General features: G+C 33.9%; 1 protein-coding gene across 2 annotated transcripts; it reads left to right on the forward strand.

Moving 5' to 3' along the window:
• The first annotated feature begins 7995 nt into the window (after positions 1-7995).
• Positions 7996-26901, forward strand: LOC108469588 (mediator of RNA polymerase II transcription subunit 13). 2 transcript variants are annotated; one of them, XM_053031821.1, is made up of 23 exons: positions 7996-8380; positions 9233-9306; positions 9434-9573; positions 9689-9775; positions 10008-10095; positions 10392-10472; positions 13449-13526; positions 13630-13709; positions 14004-14082; positions 14225-14536; positions 14798-14857; positions 15711-15945; positions 16654-16702; positions 16784-16923; positions 17616-18980; positions 19184-19451; positions 19550-19682; positions 21044-21131; positions 21241-21319; positions 21886-22181; positions 23211-24306; positions 24680-25048; positions 25894-26901. In XM_053031821.1, exons 1-23 carry the CDS (start codon positions 8357-8359, stop codon positions 26499-26501), a joined length of 5829 nt encoding a protein of 1942 aa, XP_052887781.1. In that variant the 5' UTR covers positions 7996-8356; the 3' UTR covers positions 26502-26901. The 2 variants fall into 2 exon arrangements, with proteins under 2 accessions (XP_052887781.1, XP_017625990.1); XM_017770501.2 differs by having other exon boundaries at positions 16654-16923.
• Positions 26902-27382: the final 481 nt, after the last annotated feature.

Here is a 27382-nt window from a genome sequence, read left to right on the forward strand (position 1 = left end):
TTAAATTTGATATCAAATATATTTAAAGTATGTGAATAAAAATATTTAAATGTGCATTTATCTCATAAATAGCTTAGGTCTAACATGTTCAAAATGAAAATTATTGCTCTTGAATCTAACGAAACTATCTATTTTTCAATATATCAAATTTAAATTGTTCATGCTTAAATGTCATCTTATATATGATTAGGGTTAAATAAGAAAAATAAAAATCGATCCAAATCAAAGTGTTTGAAAAGTTAATAGAATACAAATAAAATAAAATAAAAGACAATTAACCGAACCAATTTGAATTCCATTTTAATTTAATTTATTAGTAAATTATTTTTATCATATAAAACAAATATTTAAAATAATGAGAGTAGCTTAAAAATATTTAAAATATTTTTTAAAATACCATTTGCAAAGACTTATTTGAAAAAACTTGAAACTTTGTTAAATAATATTCAAAAATCATAAGATCAAATTCATTTTTGTCAAAATTAGTTCAAAAACTCAAACATATCACTATAAAAATATAAAATAAAAATGAGTCAAACTAAAGCAAACCAAAATCACCTCTAGATATGATGCCTAGTATATTTAAAATAAATGGATAAAAATTTAAACATGTATATATCTAATGTATGGATTGTTTGAATTTAACATGTTAAAAAGTAATGCTCCAAAAATTTAAAGGTATCGTATTTTTTTAAACATGTTGTATCTAAGTCATCTATGCATTATTTTAAAATTTAATCCAAATATTTTAAATATATTTCAGTTTATACTAGTTTATTACCTATCGATGCACAAGTTGACCTTGTATCATAATTTTTTTAAAATATAAAATTTTGAGAAGTCTTTGAAGTGTATCCTTGAGGACGCTAACTTAATCTCTTGACAGTGGAAAGTATTGTAAGGGTTTTGCCCCCTCCGCAGAAGGCTATGTACGATTCACAGAGGGGACCCTTGACTGTACATGGATGTACAACCTCCCATCAATAAGCTTAAAATCTTATTAATTATAAAAAGTATTATTTATATTGCTATTTAAATATTTGATTAAGTTCATATTACTTTTAATCGATTCTAACTTAATTAAAATAATTATAATTTTTATAATTAAAGTATATTATTGTGAAAGTATCTTTAATACCTTGATGTTAATTAAGTTAATACTCAACCGATTAAAAATAAATAAAATTATATTAAATATACTTTTTACCAAATCAAATTTTTTTAACAATCTTATTATAGTTTTGATTATATCTACTCTTTTTGACACAATGTCTAAAACTGCCAATAGCCCCTCTCAAATCCATAAATAGAAAGATAATGCACTTCAACGTACTTAGAACCCAATTTTTTTGCATTGACAACAATGCTCATACCAATCGAGTTAAGACTCAATCGGCTTACCAAATCAAATTTATAAATAACAAAGTTAAATCATATATATTTTTGGTAGCAAATCATCCTATAATTGGAGCAAATGATCCTAAGGGTCCACCATTAAGCTAGGGTTGGGGTTATAAAAGATGGAAAAATAATTGCATGAAAATGTGATTCCACATCATTCTTATAATATTCTAATAAGAGAATGATAAATCAGATTTTTCCTCCTAATTTTTAGTATTTTTAGTTGGATTTGAATTTTTGTAAGAGGAGAAAAAATATGATCTATCATTCTCCCATTGGAAAGAGATAAATATGACGTGAAATCACATTTTCATACAATTTCTTCTCGTAAAAAGACCATAATAAATTAGATTTTAAATTTGCAATGTGTTTTGATTTTTTTTGGATAAAAGTGTTATTTAAAAGGGATAAATATTAAAATTATACATGAACTTTGATTTAATGTACAATGTCATATATGAATTTTGATTTTGTGTGACTTTATACATAAATTTTTATTTGATTAGATTTTCATAAATTACATTGATATATTGCATAAACACAAAATTATATTAATCCGAATTAAAAATAAATGTATGTTTTATTTCTCTTATTATGTGTACAATTGAATCAAAACAAAAATTTCATATATATATATGAACCACAATTCAAGTTTCATGTATATAATTACACCAAATCATAATTTATGTATCAAATTGCACATTAAAATAAAGTTCATATATAAATTTGATATTTATCCATTAAAAAAAACAAAACTTTGTTATAAGGGTGAGTATTCGATTGATTCGAGTAGAATCAAGTCAATAGTTTTTGAGTTAGTCGAGTTAACAAATCTTATTTTAGCAACCGAACTCAATTTGAATTCTTTTCAAATCGAATCGAGTCAAAAAATTTCGAGTCAATCGGGTCGAGTTAACGAATCCTATTATTTATACTTAATGTTGCATTTAGATGGACCGGTTATTTAACTAGTAGGCGAAGTACAATATTATTTAACTACATGAACAATATAATGATTTTACCTTTTAACTTAATGGGTAAACATGTCACACGTGCTCGTGTCCCTGCCCATGTGGACAAAAATAGGCTATTTGTAAAACCATTTTGCCACCCTATTTTCATAAGCATACACAAGTATAAATGACAACATTTCATAACCCAATAGGTAGCCATTGCATAACATTTCATGCACATAAATACCAATACAACTTAGCACTTAATTACATAATTAACATCATGCATTATCCATTCATATGTCAACTACATATCAAGACATTATTTGCACATTTTCATTCCATCTATTTCTTGCCAAAACATACCATAATTGAACACTTATACACAACCAAAACATAGTACCAAAATAAGCCAAATCACATGGCTTAACTTATACACAAATTATACCAAAAACATAATTTTCAAGTAACCATAACTATCACCTTTTAAACTAGCCTATACATACCATATTTACAATTATCCACTAGTTCAATAGTACCAATCGACAATTGGATAGTGTGATGTGAAACTCTGACTTGTCCGAAACGAGCGAGCTATCGAACCTGTATAAAACATAGAAAAGAAACAGAGTAAGCTTTATAGCTTAGTAAGCCCGTATAATTTAGAATTAAACTTACCATTTATACCAAATCAATACAAATAATTAAGGTAAACTCCATACAATTTCCAAATGCCTAACACAACATTCATCCAAATGTTAGTCATATAACACATGAAATCATCCATTATCACAATTCAATACTCAATATATATTGTATTCAACATTTCATTCTCAATCATATAATCAATCATTCATTCAATAACAGTACTTATCCATGTAAACAGAATTTATGGCCATTGAACTTATTAGAATCTCGAAGGACACTAGGGTGATATACATCAGTAATCCGTCAATTGATTATCATTTTCGCTCTTTCGAGCCATGATCAATAATCTCCTATTGAGCTGATGAACAGTAAGCTTTATTGAGCTAAAATAGTAAGCTCTAACGAGCTGAAACAGTAAGCTCTTACGAGCTGATATATCGGTAAGCTCATACGAGCTATGGTGAATCCACAACAAATGCTAGAGCTTGACCAAAACGGTAACCCTAGTGACATGTCACTAGTATTATACGAATTCCTACGGTTCAAACGGGGCTCGGTAACTGATAGATTATATCGATAAGGCATTCATATTTCAAGTATATCAATTATTCAACCACATACATTCATTTCAAATACTTACGAATATATATAAATTCGATTCTAATTATATGAGCTTACATCGAGTTGCTCAGATGGAAACTATCAACTACTCGTCTACTTTTCGTTTTCCCCGATCTAAACTTAATCTCAAATTTGTGGTTCCAAAACCACTGTTCCGATTTGACAAAAAACGGGCTGTTACAACATGGTCATGTTACACAGCCGTGTGTCCCCTGATGTTGAAATTAAATTGAAGTCAGAATGCTCCACACGGCCTCATACACGGGCGTGTGGCTGGTCGTGTGGTACAAGTCAGTATATCCCCTAAATGGCACACGGCCTAGCACACGGGCGTGTAACTTGGCTGTGTTGCATAAGTCAGTATGTATGCCCTGTTTCCATACGGTCTAAGACACGAGTGTGTCTTTTAGCCGTGTGAAGCACATGGCCTGTTTACACGGGTGTGTGACACTTGAAATGTTGAAATTTTTCTAAGTTTCCAAAATTTTCATATGTTATCGGTTTAGTCCTAAATCACTTCTAAAGTATGTTTAAGGCCTTGTAGGCCCTTAAAAGGGACAATATGTTTGTACGAATGGAATTTGTATGAGATATGTATATTAAATGATGTGTATTGATTGGTCATACCTTATAATCCTATTTCGGCGACGGATAAATGTTAGGGGTGTTACAAAACATTTATCAAAACAACGTAGGTTTGCATTTTAACTTAATTATTTTGAATTTTAACTTTTAAAAAAATAAAAATTTATCAAAACGACGTAGTTTTGTCTTTTCTTATTCGGATAACTCGAATTGTGTAATTCATATTCGAGTTAAATAAAAAAAATATTTGAGTTGAATCGAAAAACAATTTTTTATTCGAGTTGATCCGAATAACTTAATTAACTCAAATAACTCGAACTATTTAATTCAAAATTTAATTTTTTATCAAATTTTTCGAATCAAAACGGATTTTGCTCACTCCTACTTTGTTATTGTTGTTTTCTTACAACTGTCATGCACACACTACAATAAAGTAATCCTTAAGATTTGAACCATTGATGTGGACTATGAGGTAAACATTTATGACCCATAAATTAAATGTCATGGTTCAAACTTTGGTTCATTATTTAATCGGTAAAGATAAGAAAAAAAAATCCTATGTGATGGTCTAATGGTTAAGAGTGTTCAATGTCTCAAGCGTGATTAGAGTTCGAGTCGCACCAATCGCATTTGTTGTTCAGGTTTTACCTTGTTATTGTAATTCACCGTATATATATATATATATATATATAGATATATATATATTGTGATTTAAATAAATAAAAAAAGGGATAAAGAAAAAAAACTATTTATGAATCGACTTGAGTTGATGTTATTTTATTTGTGATGTGAAACTCGATTAATCAATATTATAGACATTCATCTTACCTGTGGGTAAAATAATAAATATATTTTAAGTGAAAATAAAAATAATGTTAAAAACATGAAAGGAATGAAAATATTAAAATTAATAAAAGAGGTGAGTAAAATAAAGACGACTTACATGTTGTAAGCAAGGATAAAGTGTTTTTTTTAATAACCCAAAAAGATCGGAAATGAAAGAGTTGAATGTGTTTTTCTTGCAAGTGAAGTTTTAATAATTTTTAATTATATAACATTTGATTTACTTTATTTTAGGATGTTTTAATAATGTGATAAATTTTAAAATTATACATGAATTTTTATTCAATATAAAATGTGATACATAAATGTTAATTTGGTATAATTATATACATGAAAAATTTATTATAATTTAAATGTATATATGAAACTTTAATTTCAATTTAATTATACATGTTTAATGAAATAAATACATCAATTTATTTTTATTTAGATAAATATATTTATTTTTGCATGCAATATATTAATACAAAATGATTTCACATTAATAATATGTTAATAATTTATGAAATTTGAATAAAATCAAAATTTTATGCATAAATTTACATAAAATCAAAGAACATTTTATATAACTACACATTAAACCAGAATTTATACACAATTTTAAAAACTTAGTTCATCAAGTTGACATCGCTTGATTTATAATTTGAGATGATAACATGGCAAATATGCCCCATCATAACTCAACCTTATCCCGACATAGAATCAAGAGATAAATATGTCCCATAAATTTTAATATTTAAAATTTTTATCAAATTAAAATATATTTTAAAAATTTTATAATATTTTTAATGGTACTATTCATTATTTTTAAAAACAATTATGCTGAAATAAATATTAACATAAATTTATTATCATATATATTTAAACTAATATTATATATATAAATGAAAGCGTGGGAATTATTTTGAGAGGGTACACATATTTTTTCCTAAATCCAACCTAACCAGATGTGACTAGATTAATTGAAAAATTAGACAAGAGTAAAAACTCAATTTCAAGAAGGGTTAATATATACAAAATATTTGAATTTGATCATTTATATTTATTTGATATCTAATTTTTTCGGCTCTAAGTAGAATTTAAATTTGGTACTTTTTTTAAGTACTTGACTAACTTAAAATACACTCACGTGCCATCGACAATTAATATTATGGCGAACTTGACATACTCATATTTAGGGCTTAATTAACGTTAACATTGTTACCAGTGTAGGAGAACATGTGTTTGAGTACGTTGAAGCGCATTATCTTATTATTTAAGGGTTGGAGAGGGATTATGAGTAGTTTTAAGCATCATATAAAAAATCAAATATTAGGAATCGTGAAACCACACTTATATGAAAATAAGTAAATTAAATATATATAATTTAATTTTTTATATTTTTGTCACTTTCCAAAATACGAGATTGCCTCACGTCACTATGTTATTGGTCGTTAGTACTACGTTAATGCATTTTAATGGTATTAGATACCTAAAAATAAGTACCAAGATAACATTAAGTAAGTATAACTTATCAAATTCAGATATATTTATTTGTAATACCAAGTTTTCATCAAATGTTCTATAAATATTATTATTAAGATATTTTAATAATTTAATAAATCATATTGATATTACTTTTACATGTGATCATAGACGTAAGTCAAAGCTAATTTATTAGGGAGATATTTATTTATACTTAAATTAAGATTTTAAGTGAGATAATTTCACTTGTCGACTGAGCATCAATTAATTTTTTTATGTTTAATTTATAAATTATTACTTAAATTATATATTTTTTATTTGATTATAAGTGATGCCCAAATTAATATTTTCCTCAAGCTAGTATCTCCTTAGTAAAACTGTTAAATCTACTTTAAATAAATGTTTAACTTAAAATTAGTACTTAAACTATATATTTTCTCCCATTTTGGCACGTAAACATTATTTTGATTACAAGTGGTACCGAAATTATTTTTTTCCAAGTTGGTACCTCTGTCTAGTAGGTAAATCTATTTAAAAACAATAATCAATTAAAATGTGAAACATGGAAAAAAAAAACAAAAAAAGGTGTTGTTTTCTCTTATATATATTCATTTTCCTTTTTTCTTTCTTTAGAACTAGACCGATCGAATCAGTCAGGTCACCAGTTCTCGATTTGATTAGTTCATTTAGTTCAATTAAATAAATTACTAAAAATAATAAAAAATATTTAAAATTTTGAGAAAATCGGTTCAACTAGTTTTTTAGCTTGGTTTCAATTGGTTTATATCAATTCACAAGTCAATCAGTTCAACCCCTATATTCGGACCAATATCTGAACGGTTCTCAGTTGAGCTGGTCTAATTTTAAAAACACCGATTTTGATTGATGAAATAAAAATTTTGATCCCCTTGGGTAGAGCAAGCAAATAATAAAGTTTGAAAACATAATTAATTCTTAGCGTCTTGACCTCAGGATGACAATTTTCGAGTTGCCAAACATTATAAAAGTAGAATAATGAAAAAAACTGAAAAATACAAAAAATAAAAGAGAGAAATAACATAAAAGAAAAAATGGAAAATAGAAGAATTAAAAAAATTATTAAGTTCATATAATGTCGTGGTTTATTATTGGACAAAAAATTAAATATCAATTTAAGAAAAAAAGTACAATTTAGATACTAAATTATGGTCAAGATCCTTTTAAAATAGATTTAACGACTTGATTAATGCTTGGATCAACGGAAGTATCAACTGAAAAAAAGTGATTTATATACCACTTTGATAAAAAACAGGTTAAGTATCAAGATGAAAAAATGATATAATTTAGGTACCAATTCCTGAATTAAGCTTTTTTTTTAAATAAAAGACAATTTTATTTTTAATTACATGGACTAAATCGAAAATCTATCAAAGTATAGGGACTAACAGATATTTTAACCTAAAATAAACCATATTTAATTATTATTATTATTATTACTATTTTCGTTTTCAGAACATTGTTTTTGTTCCATCCTCGTCCTGGATCTACATATTTCTGGTTATTGTTATATATACTAAGTACTAACCAGAAAATTTCTAATGCTGTTTTGTGTTACGAAATAAATGAATACAAAGTGAAGTATTTTTTGGGTATTGATGGGCTTTAAAACAGTTTCGGTTGAAACTTGACACACAAATAGCGGAACCCTAGAAAGCTTTATTCCCTTGGCTCTTTAATCTGCAAAAAAATAAAAAAATGGCAGGTAATTCGGGGAAAAATCAATTTCAATTTTGGTGAAACTGAAGAAGAAGACGACGAACAGCGAGAAAGAGAGAGAGCTTCTTTGCAGTTATTATCAAGTCATGTGGACGAATGTTTTTAGAATCGTATGTCGCTTCTTCGTTTCTCTTTTAATTTTCTATGTTTTTTTTTTGTTCGTTATGATCGAATTAGGGTTTTGCTAGTGCTTTTTAATTTAAATAATTCATTTTGCGAACTAGAGGATAATTCCTGATTGAATTAGTTTGAATCTCGATTAACTTACCTTGTACTGCTCACGTATTACATGGTAACTGACTTGTTTGTGGATTAACAGTTAGGCATTTGATCTCTCAGTTTTGTTTTTACTTTATTTGAACGCACTTCGCGAAAATTTGAAGGTAATAAAGGAATTTTTAAGCTGTTTTATATCCTTCTGATTTACTAAAAATTGACTTACATAATTCATTTAACTTGGATTGATCATCATGATCACGTGCCTGACTCTTTAAGCATTTTTATCAGGTTGCTGTAAATTTTAGTGCTGTTTACTTTAATAATTCATTTGCTAACTAGAGAACAATTCCTGGTGGAACTAGTTTGAATCTTGACTAACTAACTTCATACTGCTTACTTATTACATGGTCTCTGACTTATTTGCGGATTAGCAGTTAGGCATTTTATCTTTCAGTTTTGTTTTTACTTTATTTGATTTACTATTTGCGCTGAAAGCGCTTTGCGAAATTTTGAAGGTAACAAAGGAATTTTTTAGTTGCTTTAAAGGATTTGCAACCTTTAGGTTTACTAGCAATTGAATTTCATACTTCATTTAACTTGGATTGATCATCATACACATGTGCCTGACTTTTAAAGCATTTTTATCAGGTTGCTGTGAATTTTGTAGTTACAAATGATTTTGAATTTTAATACCTATAAGGTTAAATAATTTCTTTAACATGGAACATGGGCCATTTCTACAGGGAGGTCTCAGTCAAGTATCGTGGTTCCAGTTTCACCCTGTTGAATCTGATTTAAGCTCCCTCCCTGACAAAAGGTTAGTAACGAGGGTATCAGTTTCTTCTCATCTTTCTACACTCTTCTTGGAGCTTTGAAGAAGTAAATATTCAAGAGTTAATGTGTAAACAATCAGAAATTTATAATTTGTTTTTGAGGCTGCACAGAATAAAAGTAGAGCAGAAAGATGCTGCTACATTGTTAGTTCTCTCGTCCCATCTGCAGCTACAGAAGGAGGGATTTCTTAGTGCATGGACCAATTCCTTTGTTGGACCCTGGGATCCATCTCAAGGTCTGCATAATCCAGGTTAGGTTCCAATCTTTGGTCTGTGACAATGAACTCTGCTGTAGTTTAACTTTGAAAGAAAGAGATAAAATACACTAATTTCCTATATCTAATGGAGTTTTATGATGCACTGCAGATGAGAAGATTAAGCTGTGGCTTTTCATCCCTGGACGTCATGCATCTGTTGTGGACTCTGCTCAATCTGCAGTGTCCAGGTTAAGAGGTATCTCGTAGCCCTGAGTTTTTATCATTGACTTTGTTCTTTTCTTTAGTTATATGTGTGTCTACATGCTTGCTGGTGTATTTAGTACTTGCGTATTAGGGATTTTGTAGATTAGAGTGGCATCCTTCTTTCAGTACTCAGTTTCCTTTTGTCATCTGCATGAAACACACATATAGACACTTACTTCACGGTGTGAATGCACTATTTTACTCATCTATTTATTTTGTTGAAGTTGTTGCTTCGGGACTCTGGTTGGCACCTGGTGACTCAGAAGAGGTTGCTGCTGCCCTTTCTCAGGCTTTAAGGAATCGCATAGAAAGGTTTGTTTCCATCCATTTCCTAGACCATAAACAGTATGTCATATTGGATAAGTCTAGAGTGGACCTGTCAACATCGGATCAGGCCTTAGACATGATTTTGAGGCCCAGGTCTGACCCTATTTAGTATTTAGTTAGTAAAAAATATATTTTTAAATTTTTTGAATAGTAAAGTGGGCTTCTGGGCCCAATGGACCAGGCTGGGCTTTGGGCAAGAAAAATTAATGGTCATCTAAGTGTGGCCTGTTCCAGCCCATGGACTGGACTATTCTTGACCATGACTATATTAAACTTTACAGGGCACTTTTGGGACTCTCGTACATGAGATTTGGTGATGTATTTTCAAGGTATCATCCTCCACAAATTGAAGAATCTATCAGGTAACTTTATATTTATTGTTAGATGCTAATAATTTAATTTTTACAAGTAGATATTGTGTGGCTCAAAAGGCCATTGTTACTGCATTCAGATTAACGTATGAAATAAAGAAATCATATAATGGTTATGTAGGTATAAGACTTGATATGCTGATACATCCATCATTGTTATTGAGATAAGCATCTGATGCTACTTGAAGTGCTTAATTTTAATTTAACGTATTCCACCTTATTGTTATGTCTTTGTTGGCATTACTCATGTTTTATCTGTTTTTGTTTAATTAAATATACAGTATGCAATGTCAAAGGAGGTTAAATTTATGGTAAATATCCTGATTGCTTTTACTCTCAGTAGTGGAAGCAAGATCATGCTTTTCTGATTGCAGTGAGTTTGCATTCAGTTGCAGTCTTTTGCACTAGAATTTTCAACTGCAATCACAGTGACCAACTAGGCTTAAACTATTATTTTATGTTGATCTTTTTTTACCTTTATAATTTGTTTAGCTTTGCTATATTCTTTATGTACCTCAATTAAACTGGCATAGGAGAAGCCTAATCTGTTTTCATTCTTGAACGAATTTGTGAACAAGTTTTAGGAAGAAGAATGATTCTCTCTTATTACTTCTAATCTGAATACAGCCTTTTAAAGAATAGCAGGAAAATAAAAAGGAAATAATCTCTAGAAATTAGCCTATCCTAAAAATTAGTAATTTGATTATGGCTAATAGTACAAGGAAATTCCTAGCACTAATGTAGAAAATCTGCTTAATTTAAGGAATTCCAACACTCCCCCTCAAGCTGGAGTGTAGATGTGAATCAAACCCAGCTTGCCCATAATTTCTTCGAACATTTTTCTTGAAATGCAACCCCTTACCAGGAGTCCCTTTTAAGTATCTCAATATCCTGTAGGCAGCTTCCAAATGTTTCTCCCGTTGATATCTCCTCCTGTCTACTTCTTCTCCATCCTTATCAGTTCCTAATTTAAGGTTGGGTTCCATAGGAGTCTTGTCTATGTTCTTTGGAGTTTCTACAGAGTCAACATTAGAAACAAAGGCATTGTAGGATTTAGACAAGTTTCCATAGGATACAAACCGAGAAATTGGATGTTGAGTGCAGCTCCTAGTGCCCTTTCTTACTGCAATTGGAAGATGGATGGAAGATGAAGGAGGTAAAACTTCTTCCTCAGGACAGTCCTCGGGTAAAGATGGCATAGGCACTGCTGTTTCGGTCTCAGGCAGCTGATGTCTCCGAGAGTATACACGAAGTCCCTGAGTTTTTCCTTGTTGTTTTTCAGAATGAGTGGGCTGTTTTTCTTCATTAGTATGATTAATCACCCTTGTTTCTTGTTGCTGAACAGTGGAGATAGGAAAAACAGGTTCCAAAACAGGAATAACAGTGGCTGTAGGATTTTCAGCAGGTTTTGTAGTTGTGGTAGGGCTGACAGGTTCCAAAACAGGAATAACAGTGGCTACACCATGGCCTTTTTGAACCAGAATCAATTCCATCTTTGAACCTTTGAGATTGAGGGCCTCTTGAAATAAGAGCAGAGTTCTCGGAAGGATGATGACCAGCTACGGTCAATAGTTTTAATTCTCTTGCGTCTCCCAACATAATAAGACGCCGTTTCTCTTCCCTCCTTACTTCAGCAAATGCTTCTCCTATGGTTGGCAGTGTGGTTCTGCCTAGTATTCGTCCTCGGACCTCATCAAGATCACGATTTAGTCCTGCTAGGAACTCATAGAGACGTTCTTTGTTAAGATGATCCATGAACTTGGTGTGTTCCAAGCCCTCGCCCCAATCAACTTCATAATACATGTCTAACTCCTGCCATAAGATCTTTAGGTTGTTGTAATATTGAGTGACTTCAAGTGTTCCTTGTCGAATATCTTTCAACTTTAATTTGATCTCGAATACTTGGGAAGTATTTCCAAGATCCGAGTAATTCTCCTTGATTGCATCCCACATTTCTTTGGCAGTTTTGAAAAAAAGATACGTTCGGCTTATATGACCTTCCATCGAATTTATAAGCCAAGCCATAACCATTGAGTTGTTAAGCTCCCAAGTTGCATAACCAGAGTCTGTTGATGCTGGTCGAGGAATTTGTCCATTAATGTACCCAATTTTTCCTCGGCCACGAAGAACCATAAGGACAGATTGTGACCATTGCAGGAAATTTTTTCCATCTAATCGATGATTTGTGATTATAAGAGAAGAGTTAAGGTCACCTTGTGGGATTCCTTGACTGTGATTTTGAGTTATTTGTGAGATCTCAGTCTCAGAGAAATTTTCGGTGTCACCCATGGGAGTAGTGTTTCTAACAGAGAAAAACAGAACAAGAGAAGAGAAGAAAGAGCAGGATCAAATGGATTCCTGATGCTCTGATACCATGAACAAGTTTTAGGAAGAAGAATGATTCTCTCTTATTACTTTTAATCTGAATACAGCCTTTTAAAGAATAGCAGGAAAAATAAAAAAGGAAATAATCTCTAGAAATTAGCCTATCCCTAAAAATTAGTAATTTGATTATGGCTAATATTACAAGAAAATTCCTAGCACTAATGTAGAAAATCTGCTTAATTTAAGGAATTCCAACAATTTGTTTGTTTGGAATGCTTATATCTGGGTATTTAATTCTCAAATGCTTGCTGGGAGGATTTCCAGAATCACAGTAGTGGGAACTACTTAATGTATGTTACGGTGCAATTGGGTGTTTCTTTTCCTTGTTATTTCTTGGCCAATCACTTTCTTCCTATATATGTTATTAACTTTCTACTCTTTTAAATCTTTTTTTCCTTTTCCTCTCCTTTTGTTCTCTTTTTAACCACTCTGTTGCCTCCTCTCTCTGCATTTAAAAAATTGAAAATTTGAGATAAAAGCACTGGAAAGAAAGCTGCAAAAATTTCGCAGCATAACTTATCAGTTGTATTTTCCTTCTGGTTATTCTTCACTTATGGAATGATATTTATTATTATTTTGCAGGAGAGCACAGCCTACAATTGAGTTCATCTTTGCTGCTACAGAAGAATCTATTTTTGTACATGCTATAATATCCTCAAAGTTCGTGAAGCCTGGCATCTTAATTTTCTAGCAGTTTGCACTTGGGTTGCTTTATTATTTTCCCTCTAACTTGCTTTGATACCTATTTTAATTATATTTTCAGGCATATCCGGACACTTTCAGCTGGTGATATAGAAAAAGTATTAGAGCATTCTTCTAATAATACCAGTTACCTGCTTCCTGGTTCGTTCAGTGCCCTTCACAATTCTGGTTTTTGAAAATGACTTTGAAGAGGCTTGTCTTTGTGCTTTGGTGTGTGTATGTGTAAGAGTGAGAGAGATGTCAGGTTTGGGTAAAAAAGTGTAATCAAGCTGATAAAACTGACTGTGCTATCTTGTATGATTGGTTAGTTAAGTTTCCTGCTTTTTAGAATACTAGTTTATTCATTACATCAACCTGCTTTTAAAAAGGTCAGTTATGCAATCTTTGCTACACCGACTAGCTTGTGATTGTATTTATTTTGATGTTTGGTTGTAGTGATTATTTCCCCACATGGAATGTGTGGAAAACTCACAGGATGTTGTCCAAACGATCTTGTCAAGCAAGTATATTTCAGGTGGACTTTATTTATAATCTGTTCATTTGTAATTTTTTGGCACTATTACCTTCTTTCATTTATATAGAACTTACTCATTTCCCTATAGTGATCGTGCCCGGATTGATATTTTCTTTCTGCTGTTAAATTTCTTCTTTTTCAGCAACTCTGGCAAAATTGGTCTACCACACCGTACTTCTCAAAGTTCTGGCTGCCAGTTGAGGGGCCAAAACTGCTATGTTAAAGTTAGTCTTGGATGCTCGAAATCTAGAGGTGACAAGTCACTGAATCCAAACCCTGATTATATCCGGAATTTACCCAAGCACCAGTCTACTGAAGCTTATGCAATGGGAAGAGTTGATCAGAAGGGACCACTAGGTCTCTTATCAGTACATGAGAAGACATTTATTTATCCACCTGAGGCTGTGCTTGTCCCTGTCTTGCAAACATCCTTTGCTAGATCCTCTCTGAGAAGGTATGTTTGAATTCTGTGGTAATTCTATTGCTGCCAGTGTTGATTTGTGTGTAATGATCCAGCTTGAGAACTGGTGAGGCCAACTTTTTCAAGCAGGCAGCATCTGGGTTTTTTGTCATATATAAAGCAGCATCCTTTTAAGACATTTCATAGTGTTTTCATCTTTGTAAAGATGAAGTGATGACAGTAACCATATTACTTGTTCCTCTCTTGTAAATTTATTTGTGTGACACTTACAAAAGCTTATATGTGAACTTGCAGATTCTGGTTACAAAACTGGATAGGACCTTCATTGGCTGGTTCATCCTTTTTTAGGCATTGGTTAGTGTTCTCTCTCTTGCTTCCCTTCTTACCCTCTTATTATCTTATTTGTTTGTTATCTTTCATGCTTTGCCTCCTTGTGGTATTCATTAAAGATTTAAGCATAAGAACTGCAAACCAATGAATTCACAATCAAAGCAAGAAAGCCTTGTGAAAAATGCATGGAATGACCATTCTAAATGAAGAAAATAATTGTCGCACAAAAGCTCCTTAATATTTGCTCTAGCTAAATTTAATATCTATTTTGAGACAGATGAAGGTAAGCCAAAAACATGATTGATCAATTGAACAAACAGAAGTAATAACCAACAGCTTCCTATTTTGTGCCTCAATATCACAATCAGGGTGCACCGATTTCAACACATTCACATAAACATTAGACACGTGGGACATGCTGTAAATTTTACTTGTTTAAATGAAGAAGGAAAACTATATATGGAGGTAGGGCTACCCTAACAATCATGAATCATCTATTCTTTACTTAATACCACAATTGAAGAACTTTTTTTTCCTGCACGTAGTTATTTTAAGGATGCATGTCATCTTAATTGTGCTGAAGAAAATTCTCTGATTCTTTTCTTCTTCATTGCAATATAATAGATGAATGCAATAGATGTTGCATTCTTTTCCTAAGGTCTCTTTGACGGGACTTTCGGGCCCCCCTATCTAAAATGCTTTCATCTCAAAACATCCAGACTTGACTATTTTAGTGTTATGGTGAATCATAATCGACAATGACTAAGAATATGCGAACCATAGTTGACCTTGGTTGCAAGCAATTGTAACTATGATAACATCCAGAGTTATCTCTTGAATCTTCATGTCCCCCTTATCCTGTTATTAGTTTTTGCAGTGATGGCAATTTAGATATTCTGGAAAAATCTTGGGCTGAATTCAGTGGAATACACACACAGCATTGCTATATCAGCAGCAGCAATAGTAATAATAGCAGCATAAGTTCCTTAAGTAGTAGTTCCAGTGATAGTGTGACCACAGGAGCTCGTGACCTGGAGGCAGATGCAGATTCGTCCTGTAGACAGTCTGGCTTATCTTCTAATGATCAGATGGAGACTGATTGCCTCAAAATGGTGAGACTTTTATCTATGTTTTTTTAGCTACTTTTTTCTTAATTTTTGTGTGCTACTTGTGTCAATTCTGGATGGAAGGGTGTCATCCATGCAACCATAAAATATCCACCTGATGATGCACTAACAAATACGTTCTTATGTTATTATATACTTTTTAAAGCTCAGTAGACGAGAGGAATGCAAAAACATATATAGCCTATGTTTGTGCATCCATATTTTAAATTATTAGGGTTGTATGTGCTATATTTGAGTAGCCTTGTCTGGAGTGGACTTCTGTTATTTGTTGAATCATAAATGTATCAAAAATGAGAAAGTCTGCTTTCCGACTGGCAAGTTTACAGTCCGCTTTCCGACTGGCAAGTTTACCCATTTAGATGGGAAGTACTGCAATGTTCTTCTGAGTTTATTGTTACTATATTTAATTTAAAGATGCTTAAAGCCCAAATAGTGGGGTTTAGATTTTCTCCTGAATTGTGAAATCTTCGTATCTTTTTCACTACTTGTATAAGGGATTGAGATGGGCTTCTTTTCTTGCATATTTTTAGCATTTAGTCAGGAAATAACAATGACTTGTATATGGCTTTTGAATGTGAAGCCATTTTGACTCTTTGAATTTAAAAGTCAATGGCATATTTAGTAGTTTTATTCTCTCTAAATTCATAAAATTTTGTTTGATCTCTGAAATTAATAGTTGTAATTCCTGTGTAGGGCTCCAAACGGCCACGAATTGGGATGACAGAGTCATATGGTCAAGCAGGTACTGTTACAAATGCTCCAACTGAAGATGTGTATAAGTCTAATATTAGGTCCATGGAAGTTAACAGGTCAGTGATTACAGGTGTCGGAAATGACCAAATTGGGTCTAATTGGGATTGGGATGACGACGACAGGGGAATTGTCATGGATATCCAATCTCTTCTCTCTGAGTTTGGAGACTTTGGGGACTTCTTCGAAAATGATGTACTGCCATTTGGGGAGGTAATTTCTTATCCTTCCATATATTCTATAATAAAGGCTTTTTATCTGATATTTGTACCATTCGGCTTAAATCACTTGGAGTGTGTTTGGATGAGGGATTTAGAGAAAGAATTTCAAGATGGAATTATAGCATCTCAATTTTTTGCAGTCTTTAATATTATTCTTCTTCCTTTATAATCATCCTTTTCTTGTAGTCTAAAGAATTTCAAGATGGAATTATAGCATCTCAATTTTTTGCAGTCTTTAATATTATTCTTCTTCCTTTATAATCATCCTTTTCTTGTAGTCTTATCAAATTCCATTTTTCATTCTAAAAAATATTTACCCAAACAATCTTCTGGTTTTGAGCTGCTGCATAACAAAATGCCTTCATTTCAAAATCCCCCTCCCAAAGTTCACTCTTTGTTTAGAGAAGCAAAGTTTTTAAATGCTGTATATTGTTTCATATGCATTTGTCGAGCTGTTTTAATTCATGCCTTCAAGCTGCACACATCAACTGGATACAGTGAAAAGTTCTTTTTGAGTAAACTTTATGAATGTATTTTTTCTCTTAAACACCTCTTTTTTAGCTCAGTATATGAAGTTACAGCTGGTGTTGGCCTGCATTTGGCATTCAGTCTTGTCGTTAGCACCTTTTTGCCTCAAGATGATTAAACTTTAAATGATCTCCTTATGGTCTTCCTATTGTGAAGCCCCCAGGAACTGCAGAGTCATCGGCTATTATGTTTGGTGCTTCAGATTGTGGAGATGTAGGAAGTAGTCCAGCTGGGGTGATGGATACTTCAGATCAGATGCTTTTGCCTGTAGGTCTTCCTTCCTTTGATAGCTTTAATCCACCTCTTCCAGTTGTCACAGAGGAGTTTTTGAGCAAAAGTCAAGAGGTCACAAATAGTGCTGTGACATCTGGTCCATCAAATCAAACTCCAGCTTCTTCTACTGGTGAGTTTGATCATTTAATGAAAGCTGAAGCACTGATGACGTTTGCAGTTGAATATGGAGCTGTAGAAACTCCTGCAAGTGATTCATCATCAGTTTTTAGAAACCCTTATCTCCCGAAGTCTCGTAAAGTGGAGAGTTCTAATTCAAGCCAAAGTAATTACAAATATGCTGCAACGCCTCCTTCTTTCCCTTGCTTTGGTGGATTGGATGAGAAGACTGGTATGCCTATGAATCTGAAGGCCCACCCTGGAGGGCATGATTCAAACGCCATGCTCCAACTGAAGAAATATTACACTCATGTGGAAACTAGGGAAGAGAGATATAGCAGGAGGTTGCTCACACATAATGATAGCAATGCTACAAACGAGATGTCAGGAACATCTCAGTTTGGTAATTTGTATTCAATCAATTCAGATAAGTCGGCAAGCAGGAAAATGACACAAGGTGTATTTGGTGGGGAGCGTATCCTTCTATCTATGAAGACCGTGCTTGGAACTGAAGTGGAATGTTCCATGTTCCAAGCTTCCATGTTAAGGATGAGGCACATACTTCTGTCTCCCACTAGCCCTGCAACTATTAGCTTGAGTAGGCCTACAGCAAGTTCTGTTTTAAACCAGCTTCCTGATGATCCTAGTACCATGGCAGACAATCTATCTAGCCGGTATGAGGTGAAGAAAGAATCTATACCTTTCAAAAGTGCTGGTGATATTGATGGAGTAATGCTAGACGGACACCTTAATGCACCTGTAGGTGTATGGCGCACTGTTGGAGCTCCAAAAGTTTCAAAGCTTGCTACTTCAAGTATTGAAGCTAGTCCATCCTTAACCCATAATTTGTATAATGAGGAAAGTATGCTCTCTTATGGGCAAAGTCAACCACTTCAGGAACTTCTTGATGGCATTCCATTACTAGTCCAGCAAGCTACTTCCTTTGTTGATTTGGCTTTGGATGCAGATGGTGGCGACTGTCCTTACAGTTGGCTTGCATTACAAGAGCATTGGAGGCGAGGGTTTTGTTGTGGGCCTTCCATGGTTCATGCAGGTTGTGGGGGGACTTTGGCTTCTTGTCATTCCCTGGACATTGCTGGTGTGGAGTTAGTAGATCCACTTTCTGCTAATGTGAGCTTTCTTCATTGTCCAGACTACTAATTACACTAGTATCTATGGGTCCTATAATAATTAAGAGTGAACTCCATGTGATATTGCTGATAGTTATCAATGTCTGTTACTTTTCACTGTCTAAACGTGTGTGTGGATGTGATGGATTAGAGAACTTTGACTATTTATCATATGAGTCTCATGCAAAGAATATTTTCTTACAGATTCATGCTTCTTCCGTAATCAGTTTGCTGCACTCTGACATCAAATCAGCCTTAAAATCTGCATTTGGCAGTTTGGATGGTCCTTTGTCTGTCACTGACTGGTGCAGAGGTCGCGGTCAATCAGGTGATGTTGGAGCCTCTGCTGATGGATCATCTACAGAGTCCAATATAAGTGAATGCCGAGATTCTTCAAGTACCGTAACTCTCTCTGTGGGAGAAGCAGTGAGTCCATCCCAAACTTCTGTTGGCGGATCATCTTACCTTAAAGGTATGTTTACACACTATTATGTTACATTTATGGGAGTTCTGAAGAAACTTGACACGCCGAAGGGGTTTTCCTTATTGATGCAATGACTGTTGCAATAGATGGAGGTAAAGTTGATGAGACCAGCCAAAGGAGATTGAACCAAGAAACCTCTGGTTCTGAGTTAGAGCAACAACAAAGCAGCCGGCTAAGACCAACTCTTTTTGTTCTCCCATCACCTGCCTTACTTGTTGGGTAAGTGTCCTCTATTTTTTATTTCATGAACAATTACAAGTTTGCTTAAGTCGATTGCAAATGGCCTAACAAAAATATTTAAAATTTGGCATCATCCTTGTTGTCTATGCCTCATTTACCAACTAAAATAATTTCTAAAAGACATTTGACCGAGCAAAGTACCTTTGTGCTTTGCTGTTGAACCCTAGGGCTTAAGTTAATGTGCAGTGGCTAAAAAGTATGTTTTATTCTTCGACACAGCATCCATGCAGAATCCTTTTTGATTCATCCGGACAGTAGGCACAGGGCCCTTTTTTATTGACCTGCCTTTGATTTCATGCTGGGGTTTTTTTGGCCTACTGCATATGAAAATGAAGAATACCTTGAAAAAACAAATATTATATATATCATAATTTCTACAAGGGCATGATGATAAATGCCAATAAAATTCACTTGGAATGGGTGCATGAACCATCCATGTGAATGAAATTCATTTTGGTGCAAAGAAATTCTCAACAGTCATAATTAGACAATTGAGTCTACAAAGATGATGCAAATTCATTTGGCTTGAACTATTCATATGAATGACATTCAATTTTAAGGAGGCTCTTTATGCCCTAGAAAGTATATTAAGTTTGAAATGGTATCTGGTACAAAGAAATCATTGACAATCATGGTTAGCCAATTAAGTCTAGATTATTTATTTATTATCATAACTTTTTCTGTTAGCAAATGTTAATCAACAACTCAAAGCAGTCACTTGCATTGCTACTGGAATGAGTCTTTAGACTGAGTTCTTCATTTTTTGATTTCCAAGATTTAGTTCGCTTATAAGCATGATCTGTTGGTAGACACTTGTGGAGATTTCTTCTGCTCTCTCTCTCTACTTGAGAAGGAACACAATACCGAGCACATATTAATAGGGCATTAAAGGCAGGGTGTATCGCTGGGTATTATCTGCAGCTACTGCTAGTCTACTATTCATGCATTTGAGGATAGTTCATAGATGAGAGTTAACTTTGCTATCCGGTGGTGCATGGAACTTTTTTTTCTGACAGGAAACCTTTGATCCATTATGTTGATATAAAATTGGCAGATTAGAGTAGAAATCTATTATGAGAACATATCAGTTAAGATTAGAGTAGATCAGTTGAATTTGTTGAGATATATAACATAATTTTTGAAATGTAAATTATGTGCATAGCATGACATGACTTGCAAGTGGTAGTTTGAACAGTTTTGCTTGTGAAGATAAGTATGGGGTATACATGTAAGCCAAGTAGGCCATATTTCAAATGAAGTTGATACTTTAGTCAGTGTTTGCAGTTTGCTCTATTTAAGTTATGACATTCGAACAGATAAGTGCAAATGATGACTTGTAGGTACCAGGATGATTGGCTTAAAACTTCAGGAAACTCTTTGCAGCTTTGGGAAAAGGCTCCTCTTGAGCCATATGCTCTACCAAAACCTGTAAGATTCTTCACATGGCTTGCTCCAGCTAAAACAAAAACTCTTTATTTATTGGGTTGGTCTGGTTTTAGAAATTGCTCTGTTTATAATCTGAACTTGTGGTTTGCAGATAAATTATTCTGTTATATGCCCAGATATTGATCCCCTTACTTCTGCTGCTGCTGATTTTTTTCAACAACTAGGAATTGGTATGGGACTTTGATGCATTATTTGTTTTGTTTTCTTGGGTTTGAATTGTTTCAATTGAATATGCTGGCTATTGCTCAATAATTCAATTTAGCTATTGTACTTTTGATGCATACCTGGTGAGAAAGAAAAGGTTATATGTTTCCCAGTATGGCTTTGTCAACCCAACAAGGATTATGTTGAGAAGCATAATCTCATAAATTTTTATTGGAAGAAATGAATGGTTTTGGACCCGTGTTGACTTTGCCCAGGTGTTTGATCCTTTTATCTTTAAGGGACTTGAATCTCCCTGTACTTGATACCAAGGATGTCTTTATTGTTGGCTCATCTTTGTCTTTAGATGTTATTAACTTTTTACAACTTAGTGCAGCTGGTTTTTGCTCAAAAATCCGTTTTACAGTGAAGTTGGGCAGGGATCCTATGAGTTTCCTGTGAATTCGGTCCAATTAAGATTAGTGAACATATTGATGTCAATTACCAATGCAGTTTGTTTCCTGCTCTAGTTATCATTTTGTATTTTCTGAAGTAGAAGCATGCTTATTTGATCTTATTGTTTATTTTTTCTCAGTATATGAGACATGCAAACTGGGAACTCACTCACCTCAGAGTTTGGGAAACCAGATGGAGATTGATTCGGGGAAATGGTTTTCTTCTGGTTTTGTCCTACTTGATTGCCCCCAATCAATGAAGATAGAAAGTAGCAATGCATCTCTCCTGGGATCGATAAGTGATTTTTTTCTCTCTCTGTCAAATGGTTGGGACATGACATGCTATCTCAAATCTCTTTCTAAGGCTCTTAAAGCTTTGAAAATTGGCCAATTTTTGTTCACAAACCAAAAGGAAGGAATAAGCAGCCCATGCTTGGTAAGTATGATGTTCCTTGTATATCTTTTATGGAAGTGGTTCTCTCTCAACATGTTCCTTGTTTGATGATGGTTGGATGATATTTAACTCAGGCAAAGGGGAAAAAAATTTCTGCTCTCTTCCTTCCACTGATTTATTAATTATGAAAAATGCATGTGAGAAATTCACTAGTCTTGACATAATACTTCAATTACCTTAAACGATATATTCGTGTATTATCTTTGAGTTTATATTTTGCCGACTGTCAAGATCAAATCAGTATTAGTTCTACTTCACAAAGTGCATGACTTTTGTTCCTAAAAGATATATACTGTTTATTCAATATAAGATGCTGCATTTTGAAACCTTCTCTCTGGAACCATATGCTTTTTGTCTGTATTCCTTGTTTTCTTTGGAACATATGGTGTCTAGGCTAGACCTTAGTTTGGTTGTCCTTTACCTGATGGTACATGTATTGGGCAAGCTCCTTTCTTCTATTGATTTCTTTCTCACTTTCATAATTTTATTAGCATTTTTATGGCATTCAATTGTGTTTTCATTAGAAGGTTGGAGGATTTAGAATACACTTACAATAGGTATTTGATGTTCATATTTGAAAAGCACCATATTTGAGAAATATCTTGCCTGTAATGATTTACATGTTCTTCTCAAGTATCATAACTGTTCTCATTAAAAAAAGGGGGAAAAAGAACTTGTAGGAATAGAATGTTATGATTTAAGGGTACAGCAGAAATTTCAGTATAGAAGTTTATATACTTCTGTAGTGTGACTAAGATAGAAGTTAAGTTTCGGAGAGAGTTGTATTTTTGTGGAATTGATACTATATACCATTACCATCCCATTTTGTAATACCTAAATTAAGATGATTTGTTTAATTAAATAATAAACTCTTGAGCAGAATTTGTGGTCCATGGCCTTCTGTGACTTATACAATCAATTATTTGACTGCCTCGTAAACTTGCTTTAGTCTTGCGTAATGTGACCAAACTATTTTATCATTTACCTGATTTGTTGGTTTCTTGTATTTAGGTAATATATGTGGTGTGCCCCTTCCCCGAACCTACTGCAGTCCTAAAAACGGTCATTGAATCTTCTATTGCTGTTGGATCAATTATTCTGCCCTCAGATAGGGATAAGAGATCACTACTGCACAGTCAGATAGGGAAGGCATTAAGCAGCTCAGCAGCTGCGGATGAAGCATCGGTATCAAATATTCCTGTAGTTTCTGGGTTTAGTGTTCCAAAAGTGGTTGTTCAGATCGTAACAGTGGATGCCATTTTTAGGGTTACAAGCCCACCTTTTAATGAACTCGTCATTCTTAAAGAGATGGCTTTCACTGTATACAACAAAGCTCGACGAATTTCACGAGGATCCATGAATGATCTGGCTCTTTCATCATCATTATCTAGATCTCATTCGGTCTTAACTCCTATGACATCTATTCCAACAATGTGGAAGGATTCTGTTGGTTCTCGAATCCCAGGGTCTTCTATTACTAGAGAGGGTGAAATTGATTCCAGCTTGAGGGGTGGTGCTTGGGAAAATTCATGGCAAACAAGGACGGGAGGATTAATTTGCGACCCAAATAGAAATGGGGATTTCTTCTATCCTGACGAAGTTCGTTTCATGTTTGAGCCTCTTTTTATTCTTGCAGAGTCTGGTTCTTTGGAGCATGGAGTTTCTCCTACAGCTTTTGGTAATTCAACCTCTGAAACTTCAAAGATAGTCTCGGACGAAAGTGGTGGCGGCTTCATGCAGGCTGCAAATTCTGTAGGAACTGATCCTGGCTCAGGTTCTCAGCATGTTGGGTTGGAGCCTGATGGTCTTGATTCTAGTAATCAAAAGATTCCGAGCTTACATTGTTGTTATGGATGGACAGAAGATTGGCGGTGGCTGGTATGCATCTGGACTGATGCTAGGGGGGAATTGCTTGACTGCAACATATTCCCTTTTGGTGGAATTAGCAGTAGACAGGACACAAAAGGTCTACAGTGCCTGTTTGTACAAGTTTTGCAGCAGGGCTGTCAAATACTTCAGGCATGCACTTCATCCGATACTGGTGTTGTCAAGCCCAGAGACTTCGTGATCACACATATAGGAAGTTTCTATGAGCTTGAATACCTTGGTATGTCAGTTTGGTTCATCCTGTTAGTTTTTATTTTATTTTTCTCTCTCATGCCAAAAAATTGCTGCTCATGACCTTGTTGCATTTATGGCTATCTCTAACATTCAAGCTGCCTTCTGCAATATTATTGAATGAATTGGCTATGTTATGCATATGTTGATTCTGAATTGATAATTCTGCTTCCTTCTATAAAGTTGTTTCTACACTTGCAATTATAATCTGTTTAGCCTATTATTAGTTACAAGCTTCTAAGGATGTGGTATTCTAATATACCTTTTTTTGGTTTGAAAGTATGCTAATATACTAGAGTTCAACAGTTGTTTTTTTCTGTTTACTCGGCATTAATACCTTTTTTTTTGCACTGTGACTAAAGAGTGGCAGAAAGCTATCTATTCAGTTGGTGGATCTGAGGTGAAGAAATGGCCTCTTCAGTTGCGCAGATCTGTTCCTGATGGCATGCCTGCTAACACAAATGGAGCTTCATTGGATCAGCAAGAGATGAGTTTGATTCAAGAGAGAACATTGCCTTCCTCACCTAGTCCATTGTACAGTTCTCACACAAAGGCTAGCTTTATGAAAGGTGGTTTAGGACAACCCGCCGCAAGAAAGCAGCTTTTGAGTGGACAAACATTAGTTGACAACTCCAGGGGATTGCTTCAGTGGGTGCAGAGCATCAGTTTTGTTTCAGTTTCAGTTGACCATTCTTTACATCTAGTGTTGCAAGCAGATTCACCATCTTCTGGTGAGCTATCATTAACTCTTTTGGTTGATTCTCTTTTTTAGTAATATAAATGATGCTTCAAATGTTCTTATTTGCTGTTCACAACATGACTACATTGAATTGTTTGGTTAAATGAAAAGGGGACCCGAGTCTGCGGCGTAGGGGTTACCTGTCCTGTTAACCATAGTCTCTCCCAAATATTTTCATCATTCAAACCCTCATATTGTTATGCATTTTGCAATCAAGTACAATTGGTAACTCTTTAATACTAAAGCATTAAGTGTGCTGATGTGGTGCTGAATTGTGAACTTTTTAATTATGAAAACATGATTTTGGAGTCTCCGAATTGGTTGATGCAAGATCGGGCGGATTCTGGAGTCTCTCCCACTAGTACTTATAGGCAAACTATTTATAAAAAGAAGGCTCTAAAGAGGGAAAAAATGTTGAAGGGAGAAATTGCAGGAGTGAAGGCGTCAAGGGGAGATCGACATTTGGCCTTCCATCCTACACTGTCAATGCAGTACAATTGGATTGGCACCTTTTAGATTTAGTGATAACCAAACAATTTTCCTGTAGAATAGTATTATCTCATTGGGTCCTGATGTTTACAGGGATGGATCGAGATCTGGCTCTATGAAAACATGTAGGCTAGAGTCAGATCTTGCCGACCCTGTTGACTACTTTTTCTATATTTTGCTACACTATTGATTAGACTAGCATTCAATTTGGTGTTGTCTTTTACGAAGGAACTAATCATCAAGTCATTTCTTTGGTTTCACTTTTACATTTAAGGAAAGTGAAAATGAGATCTGTATGTATTATTTGTTTATACTTGTATAAACTAAGACCATTTCATTGTGTACCAGGAACTCATAGTGGTACTGGTCCGGGTCAATCAAGCTACATAGAAGGGTTCACTCCTGTCAAATCTCTTGGTTCAACTTCTGCTTCATACATGTTGATCCCATCACCCAGCATGCGGTTCCTACCTCCAACCCCTCTTCAACTGCCAACATGTCTAACTGCAGAATCACCACCGCTTGCTCATCTTCTTCATAGCAAGGGCTCTGCGATCCCTCTCTCAACCGGTTTCGTGGTTTCAAAGGCTGTACCTTCTATGAGGAAAGACTACAGAAATCACCCAAAAGAGGAATGGCCTTCGGTTCTTTCCGTTAGTCTCATTGATTATTATGGAGGTAATAAGGTCACCCAAGATAAAGTAATAAGAGGAATCGCAAAACAGGCAGGAAGGACTCCGAGCTCCGAATCTAGAGATTCCGAAATTGATAACCATTTGATTTTGGCATCTATTGCAGCAGAGCTTCATGCTCTGTCATGGATGACAGTTAGTCCGGGATTCTTAGATCGCCGGACAGCCCTCCCGTTTCACACCGATATGGTGTTGAGACTCAGAAGATTGCTTCATTTTGCTGAGAAAGAACTCTCTGGGCAGCCTGATAAATCCCAAGTTTAAGAAGCATTAACAACAACAATGCTCCATCAATTTATGTAATACTTTCTCTCTGTCCATACCTCACTCACTGTAAAACTAAAATTATATCATGTTAGGTGTATTCATGTATGTATGTATGACATCAGCTCACAAATTGGTCCCTTAGAAAAAGAGAAAAAAGTAGTGTGATCCACATCAGTTATGGCAGTGTCTGCCAATCATAGATTACGTAACTTAGGATTATTATTTCTGTCATATACACTTTTAACTGTTAGAATATAATTTAGTTCTTTTTCTTTAGGTAATTTGAGTTTGAAGGGAGTCTCAAGCACAAGCTTTGAACATTGAACAACTTGGGTTTGAGCTCGAATTCGAATATTCAAACCAATTGAGTTAGAAAGTAAATGACCTTTCTTTGAAATTTTCCACTTTTTGTTTTTGTTTTATATGATTACTGTTGTATGTCAGATATGATGTTTTTAAGCTTGAGGAACTCTTAGTCCTAGACATGCTCTTTCAAGGTTTATAAGTAAATGAGACAAATTGAACAATCGAAGCTCCACGGAGAAATGAAAAGGGTAAAAAGTTTGATCGAAAGTTACAGAACTATTGGTGGAAAAAAGCATAAGATTTTGAAATCTGATCTGGGATTTTCTGTTATCCAGTTTAATTATTGTCAGACTCGCTTTACCTGCCTTACTCGGCTTAATGTTTGTGTAAGCTTGTTTATCACGAATTCGATATATTCGAGTTTAAGTTTCAGCTTTATTAATTAAGTTTAAATTAAAGGCAATGTAATTTAATTGTATGAAAATATTAAAAATAGAAAATAAAAATTTGATAAAGATCACAAGCCGTAATATGTAATATATATGATATTTAACTTGATTGATATTTGATAA

The sequence above is a fragment of the Gossypium arboreum genome, chromosome 8, assembly GCF_025698485.1.
Source record: "Gossypium arboreum isolate Shixiya-1 chromosome 8, ASM2569848v2, whole genome shotgun sequence".
Lineage (NCBI taxonomy): Eukaryota > Viridiplantae > Streptophyta > Magnoliopsida > Malvales > Malvaceae > Gossypium > Gossypium arboreum.

Coding starts and splice junctions, on each gene's coding strand:
- LOC108469588 (XM_017770501.2), top strand. CDS start 8,357: ATGTGGACGAATGTTTTTAGAATC. Junction 9,307..9,433: donor AGCTCCCTCCCTGACAAAAG/GTTAGTAACGAG, acceptor GAGGCTGCACAG/AATAAAAGTAGAGCAGAAAG. Junction 10,096..10,391: donor TTAAGGAATCGCATAGAAAG/GTTTGTTTCCAT, acceptor TAAACTTTACAG/GGCACTTTTGGGACTCTCGT.